Source organism: Psammomys obesus, unplaced genomic scaffold (genome assembly GCF_907164565.1).
Source record: "Psammomys obesus unplaced genomic scaffold, mPsaObe1.curated_primary_1811, whole genome shotgun sequence".
NCBI classification, from domain to species: Eukaryota; Metazoa; Chordata; class Mammalia; order Rodentia; family Muridae; genus Psammomys; species Psammomys obesus.
The window spans coordinates 1,333,583-1,341,200 of NW_026596152.1; the positions used below are offsets into that span (position 1 = coordinate 1,333,583).

Sequence of the window (7,618 nt, forward strand, 5' to 3'; positions counted from 1 at the left end):
GAATCGTGGAGCAGAGCTGGCTCCCGGAGTGGATGGTGGATACGGGATTCTAGCATCGGGCGGCAGCACCCGGGCGGCAGCGGTTGGTGCCCTTCAGCCCTGGTCCTTGTCGCTGTTCCACAGGTGTCGATACTCAACAAGTATTCGGAAGCCATCAGGGGGAGCTTGACCAAGATCATGAGGCTTAAAATTGTGGCTCTGGTGACCATAGAGATCCACGCCCGCGACGTGCTGGAGAAGCTGTATAAGAGCGGCCTCATGGACGTCAACGCCTTTGACTGGCTCAGCCAGCTCCGCTTCTACTGGGAGAAGGTAGTGGGCGCTGCCCCTCAGCCCAAACCGCCCCAGCCACGGCGCCCTGCAGGCTCCCCAGTCCTCCGCCCTCACAGCTTCCTCCTCACCCCCCCTGGGAGGGACGGTCCTCCCTGGGGCCGCTCGGCGGGGAACGGTGTGGTGTCCGCCCTCTGTCTTGGCCCTGAAGCCCCTCCCGTTAACTCAGAAGCCCCCCGACCGCCCCGCCGCCGTGGCTTCCCCCCTCCTCCTACCCTAAGCCCGGGCCTGTCCCGTCGTTCAGGACGTGGATGACTGTATGATCCGCCAGACCAACACGCAGTTCCAGTACGGCTACGAGTACTTGGGGAACTCTGGCCGGTTGGTCATCACGCCGCTGACAGACAGGTCTGCCGCTGGTGGGGGGGAGCGCGTGCTGGGGGGGGAGGGGTGCCGGGACCGCCCAGCCACGCCCACGTCCTCAGATGTTACATGACCTTCACTGCTGTGTGTGTGTGTGTGTGTGTGTGTGCACGCACGTGTGTGTGTGTGTGTGTGTGTGTGTGTGTGTGTGTGTGCATGTATTCGTGTGTGTGTGTGCTGGGGGGTGAGGGGTGCCGGGACGGCCCAGCTACGCCCACATCCTCAGATGTTACATGACCTTGACTGATGGGGGGGGTGCTGGGGGCTTCAGGGTGCCGGGTCCACCCAGCCACACCCACGCCCTCAGATGTTACATGACGCTGACCACGGCCCTGCACCTTCACCGCGGCGGCTCCCCCAAAGGCCCGGCGGGCACTGGAAAGACGGAAACCGTCAAGGACCTGGGCAAGGCCCTGGGCATCTACGTCATCGTGGTCAACTGCTCCGAGGGCTTGGACTACAAGTCCATGGGGAAGATGTACTCGGGGCTGGCGCAGGTCGGTGCCCGCCGCCACAGCCCTCCCACACCCCTTAGGCCCGAAGGCGGCTGCCAGAGTCAGGCCCGCCAGGCAGCTCCTGCACAACACAGGGAACCCCTCCCTCGGCGCCCCCTGCAAGCCCTGGTCACACCTGCCTCGCACCCAGGAGCTGCTGGGGCTCACAAGCTCCAGCCCACGGGTGTTCTAGCCTCCCCCAGCCGCAAGCCCTGCGCTGCTGCTCCGGCCGCCCCGCACCCCCTCCCCTCGCCCCCACCTCAGGCTGCCTCCCTCCCTCCCCCAACCTTGGGCTGCCCCCCTCTCTCCACAGACGGGGGCCTGGGGCTGCTTTGACGAGTTCAACCGCATCAACATCGAGGTGCTGTCCGTGGTGGCGCAGCAGATCCTGTCCATCCTGTCCGCCCTGACCGCCAACCTCAGCCGCTTCTACTTCGAGGGCTTTGAGATAAACCTGGTGTGGTCCTGTGGGATCTTCATCACCATGAACCCCGGTAGGGGGCGGGGCGGGGCCTCGAGGCCCAGGGGGGCGGGGGAGGGAAGAATTGGGGATCAGTACTGGGTGGCTGGCCTCTCAGCCACGGCCACGTGTTAGCTAGGAACCAGCTGACAAAGACCACCGTCGGCCAGCTGTCCCTGCTGGGACTGACCCCCGAGGAGGATGTGCTCTAAGAAAGGAAAGGGCGCTTTGGTCCTACGGCCTCACCCACGGCCTCACCCACAGCCCGCTGTTCGTGAGGGCGAGGCAGGGCGCCACGGAAGGGTGATGTGGAGAAGAGAGGGAGGGAAGAGGGATGGGGAGAGGGGGACAGTCACCGCTTCGTGGCTGTACTCTGGGGACTTAGTTCCTTCAGGTAGACTGCCCCTTCTAAAGCAGCAGCTAGAAATCCGCCGGAAACAGCCCTGTGAGAGGTCCGGCTCCTTGTGAGCTAACGGCCTCCAGAAGACTCTACCTCCGAACCTTTGCTTTAGGAACAAAGCCTTTAGGGGACATTTCAGATCCAAATTTCAGCAACAAGGCAGAGAAGGGGAACATGAAAGGAGAGGAGGGGCACACTTCCTGTCCTCCCGACGGGCTTGATGCCTTAGTGTCTGGACGGAGCCCTGGTCTTTGAAGGCAGAGCCACTTTTCCTGGTGGGCTAGGCCCCTGCTCTGCTGCCTGTCCCTTTTGGGAAATGAAAGGCTCCCATGTATGGAGTTTCGGCCTCAGGGCCATAATAGACGGGGCCAGACCGGGACAGGCTGCTCCTGAGGCAGGTTTTATATACAAAAAACCCATAACTGAGTAGCAACCAGGTGACAAAACTGTAACCAGGTGTAGGAAGCAAAGCACAGGCGTAGGTAACGATCAGGTAACTGAAGTGCAGCCGTATCCGGTGTAGGAAGCAACGCTGTGTCATCTGACCAGAGACAGAGGTTTCTAACTGGCCTTTGGTTTGACTGATGGCTGAAGTGTCCAGGTAACTAAGTATACAAAGTTTAAGAAATGAAACCACAGGCTGGAGAGATGGCTCCGAGGTTAAGAGCACTGTTTGCCCTTCCAGAGGTCCTGAGTTCAATTCCCAGCAACTACATGGTGGCTCACAGCCATCTATAATGATAGCTGGTGCCCTCTGCTGGCATTCAGGCGTACATGAAGACAGAACACTGTATACATAATAAAATAAATAAATCTTAAGAAAATGAAAACTTAATTTTGGGCTGGAGCAATGGCTCAGTGATTAAGAGCACTGTCTGCTCTTCTAAAGGACCCGGGTTCAATTCCCAGCACCCACATGGCAGCTCACAACTGTCCTATGCCCAATTCCAAGGGATCTGACATAATGCACATAAAATAAAATAAAATTTAAAAAAGAACTTAAATTAAAAAAAAAAAAATGAAACCACAGACACAAAATCAAAATGGAGACCCGGAAGGATGCCACCTTGGAGCTAGAGCCAGGGAGAAAGTTAGGGGTAAGGGCCAGGCGGGCTGGGCTGTGGGGAGAGAGGCTCTGAAGTTCGGTTGTCTGCAGGCTACGCCGGCCGCACAGAGCTTCCGGAGAACCTCAAGTCCATGTTCCGCCCGATCGCCATGGTGGTGCCCGACTCCACGCTGATAGCGGAGATCATTCTCTTCGGGGAGGGCTTTGGCAACTGCAAGGTGAGGAGCCTGTGTCCCCGGCCTGGTTACTCCCCGGCAGAGGAGCCTGTGTGTCTCCCCGAGAACGGAGCCTTGTCGGTGGGAGGTGAAGCCGGGGAGCAGGGCCGGAGGGAGGTGGGGTGTGTGGCCTCCATGGCGCCCGCCCGTCGGCAGCAGAGTCCGCAGGACCTAGAGTTGTCCGGAGCGCCTTCTAGGTGCTTCCAGCCCCTGCCCGCGTTCTTGCGTGCCCAGCTGCCCCGCATGAAAGGGGGCTCGTGGGGCTGAGCCGCGGCCTCTGCGCGCAGACCCTGGCCAAGAAGGTGTACACGCTGTACTCGCTGGCCGTGCAGCAGCTGTCCCGGCAAGACCACTATGACTTCGGCCTGCGCGCCCTCACGTCCCTCCTGCGCTACGCGGGCAAGAAGCGCCGGCTGCAGCCCGACCTGTCTGATGAAGAGGTAGGCCCTCGCCCCTCTGCTCTGCTGGCACTGGCCTGGTGGCGTCGGCACAGCCGGGGGGGGGGGGTTCCATGCCCGAGGCCCCGAGGCCCCGAGGCCCCACCCGCCAGCTCAAGCTTTGTCCCCGAGTCACCTGACTGCTGTGTGCGGCTGGGGACAGACTCTGGCCCTGGCCCGGCCCCGTGCAGGTCCTGCTGCTGTCCATGAGGGACATGAACATCGCCAAGCTGACCTCCGTGGACGTGCCCCTGTTCAACGCCATCGTTCAGGACCTCTTCCCCAACATCGAGCTGCCAGTCATCGACTACGGCAAGGTATTTGCTTTGTTCCCTTTCCTTCCTTTCTCTGTCTTTCTCCTTCCTTCCTTCCTTCCTTCCTTCCTTCCTTCCTTCCTTCCTTCCTTCCTTCCTTCCTTCCTTCCTTCCTTCTGTTCGAGACAGGGTTTCTCTGTGAAGCCATGGCTGTCCTGGACTCACTTTGTGCCTCAAACTCTTGGAGATCCTCCTGCCTTTTCCTCCCCAAGCACTGAGATTAAAGGCGTGTGCCACTGCGCCCGGCTTAAAAACAAACAAACATTATTTTGATTTTGTTTGCTTGCGTGGAGGTCGGAGGACAGTTTACCGGGGCCGGTTCTCCCTTCCACCAGGTGGGTCCGGAGTTAGACTCCAATCGGCAGGCTTGGCTGCAGGTGCCTGCACTCTACTCGCTGAGCTACTTGCTGGCCCAGTATTTATGCTTTGATCTCATGTGTGACCTTGCATCTGGGAACAGGAAGTGTGAATCCCCGAACTTCATTCATACTTTCACCATTTACCAGGTGTGACTGAGTAACACAGTGGCTCCTGCTGAACACAGGCAAACAGCTTCCTCTCTGCCTCACTTCCTGCAGGCTTACCTGCCCACCTTGCTCTCTGCTCCATCACTCGCTGGCTCACTAACTGCATTTATCTGTTTATTCAGAGACAGGGTGTCACTGTGTAGCCCTGGCTGACCTGGAACGCCCTGTGTAGACAAGGCTGCCTCCTGTTCACGGGGATTGCCTTGCCTCTGCCTCCCCCTGGGCCACCACGTGAGGCCCAGGTCAACTTGTACTCAGCAGATCCTTTAAGTCACTGGCTGTTCCGTGAGCCCCGCTGCTGTCCCTTGGTGGGAATTTTGAGGAGAGTTCCCTGGAACTGTGGAGCGTGAGAGCAGGGGGGCGGGGGAGGTGCACCGTGTTGGTCCACGCGCTCTGAGCTATCTTTTCAGCTGAAACGGCCAAAATGCTGGGTTAAAACACTAGGGGAATAAAAACCCAAAACATTCTTTTTAGTGCCTTGCTAAGATGGCAAGAATTCCGGGGGCTTTGGTGCGGGGATGGTGAGTGAGGGGACCTGAGAGACCAGAAGGTTCCAATACTGGCTTTTTTATCCATGGGAATTCTGTCAGTCCAAGGCACCAGGGATAGGAAGGGAAGAGCCCACGCGTGGCTCTGGAACAGAAAGCCCGAGGCTATAGAAGAATCGTCTACAGGTACAGGCTGTCAATCAACAGGGAATGACAAATCACATCATGGAAAGACATGTTCAGAAAAGACAGACACGTGCTCATCTAGGCCCGGCGATGGACGGCAGGGGCAAAGCCTTCAGCTCAGCCTCAGTTAATCATGTAGCTTGTCAGTGCCCCCAGGTGGCTGGCAGAAGTGAAGGGAGGAGCGAAGGCCCAGAGGAACAAATGCCAAAGCCAGCACAAGCCAAGAGGGCAGTGCAGGCCTGAGCGTGGGTGGGCACCGCAAAGCAAAATGGGCGCCGCAGAGCAAGGGCCACAGAGCGGCCGCCGTTTGTGCAAGCTTCCAGTAACGGAAGTCCAAGAGAAGACTGCAGATAGCCATCTTTAACAGTCTCGAGGAAATAAGAGAGAGACTTTAAGCAAACTGTAGTGGATAGTTTTTTGTTGTTTTGTTTTGCTTTCGGTTTTTTCGAGACAGGGTTTCTCTGTGTAGCCCTGGCTGTCCTGGACTTGCTTTGTAGACCAACCTGGCCTCGAACTCACAGAGATCCTCCTGCCTCTGCCTCCCCGAGTGCTGAGATTACAGACATGCGTGACTAAGCCCAGCTAGCAAACTGCATTAGAGAAAAAGTGACTAGAGTTTATAGGAATGTCCAGGCATGCTTGTGGCTGTCTGTAGTCTCAGAATTCCCAGGAGGTGGGCGGCAGATAGTTTGTGAGTGCCAGACCAGCCAGACCTACGTGTGTGTGTGTGTGTGTGTGTGTGTGTGTGTGTGTGTGTGTGTGTAACAGACTGATGAGGGCACTCGCTGTCCTTGTAGAGGGCCCAGCTTTAGTCCCAGCACCCACACGACAGCTCCTTACAGCGCGTAACTCAGGTTCAGGGGACCTGTGCCTTCACAGCTTCCTGCGTGCAGATGGAATGCATAAACCCATGCACATACATGAATACAGAAACATACACAGAAAAGTAATAAATACATCTTTGTTTAAAAATAAAACTATGATAAATGGGGAAGGCAAACCAAAACTGTCCGTGATGGCGATTCAGAGGACTTCCAGCTAAGGAAAGTCAGTTATAACTCAGGACAAGACTGGTTTCTGCTGGGCACTGGTGGCGCATGCCGATCATCCCAGCACTTGGGGAGGCAGAGGCAGGCGGATCTCTGTGAGCTCAAGACTAGCCTGGGCTACAAAGCAATAGCCAGGATAGTCCAGGACAGCCAGGATTATGTAGGGAAATCTTGTCTTGAAAAACCAATAAATAAATAAATAAATAAATAAATAAATAAATAAATAAATAAATAGAATGCATGCATGATGTCCAAAGGGCCAAGGAGGAGGAGAGGGAGACAGCGAGAGACAGCTCCCAGAGGCACTTGGCCCACCTTAGAAACAGAAGCGGAGGCAGAGAGGCAGTGTCAGCTTGACGTCTGTGGCGTCTGAGGAGAGCAGGGAGGGCTCTTGAGGGGAGCTGGTCCAGAAGCGGGAAGGTCTCAGCCAGGGCTGGAGGTGCTCACCTGCAGTCCCCACTTCGGAAGGCAGAGGCAGGAGGATCACCAAGTGTGCGAGATCAGTGCGGTCTACATGGGAAGTGAGAAGGCCGCCCAGAAGACTGTCTCAGAGCAGAAAAGGCTGCGGCATCTCTAACGGTGTCTTAGTGGCTGCCCGCCCCACTGCACAGCGAAGGTGAAAGCGCGAGCGAGCGCCAAGCCCAGGGAGCAGCGGGGCTGAGCGGGAGTGCAGAGTGCGTGGAGGGAGCATGCACAGACCTCCTGCTCTCTGTCATCTCCCAGCCTGCGGAACAGTGGCATCCAGACGGGAGACTGGGAGAATTCTCTCTGGGGAATCCTGACCCCAGCGGAAGGGCTGAAACGTGCCTGGAAGGCCAGAAGTGTTCCCCAGGGCTGCTGCGCTCACGGCCTCTCAGCCCACACCCACACTCAGAGCGTCCACTTTCTCCTCTTCTGCAGAATCTAATATAAACAGAGCTTGGGAGCAGAGGCAGGAGAAGCAGGAATTCAAGGCCAGCTTTGGCTACGTGAGGAATAGTGCGAATGAGAGGAAGACCAAAGCTTACGAAACACCTGAGAGGAGGACGCTAGATGCCGGCAGTGGGAGGGAGGAGGGGAGGGAAGAGGAGGGCCCACTGAGCCAGATTCTGCAGGCAAGAGGCTTTGTTTGGTTGGTTTTTGTTTTTCCCAGACAGGGTTTCTCTGTGTAGCATTGGCTGTCCTGGACTCCATTTGTAGACCAGGCTGGCCCTGAACTCACAGAGCTTCACCTGCCTCTGCCTCCCGGAATGCTAGGATCAATAGGCGTGCACTGCCAAGCCTGGCAGATTTTTAATTTTTTTTTTTTT

General features: G+C 57.0%; 1 protein-coding gene across 1 annotated transcript in view; it reads left to right on the forward strand.

Annotated features, from left to right (window-relative positions):
• Dnah2 (dynein axonemal heavy chain 2) overlaps positions 1–7,618 on the forward strand; it is a gene marked incomplete in the record, with an annotated part of 99,039 nt that overhangs the window by 64,939 nt on the left and 26,482 nt on the right. Inside the window, 8 exon segments of the mRNA XM_055593991.1 lie at positions 124–312; positions 575–678; positions 1,001–1,190; positions 1,501–1,681; positions 3,204–3,331; positions 3,616–3,768; positions 3,957–4,202; positions 4,415–4,585. Of these exon segments, the coding sequence (XP_055449966.1) occupies positions 124–312; positions 575–678; positions 1,001–1,190; positions 1,501–1,681; positions 3,204–3,331; positions 3,616–3,768; positions 3,957–4,202; positions 4,415–4,585 (1,362 nt within the window).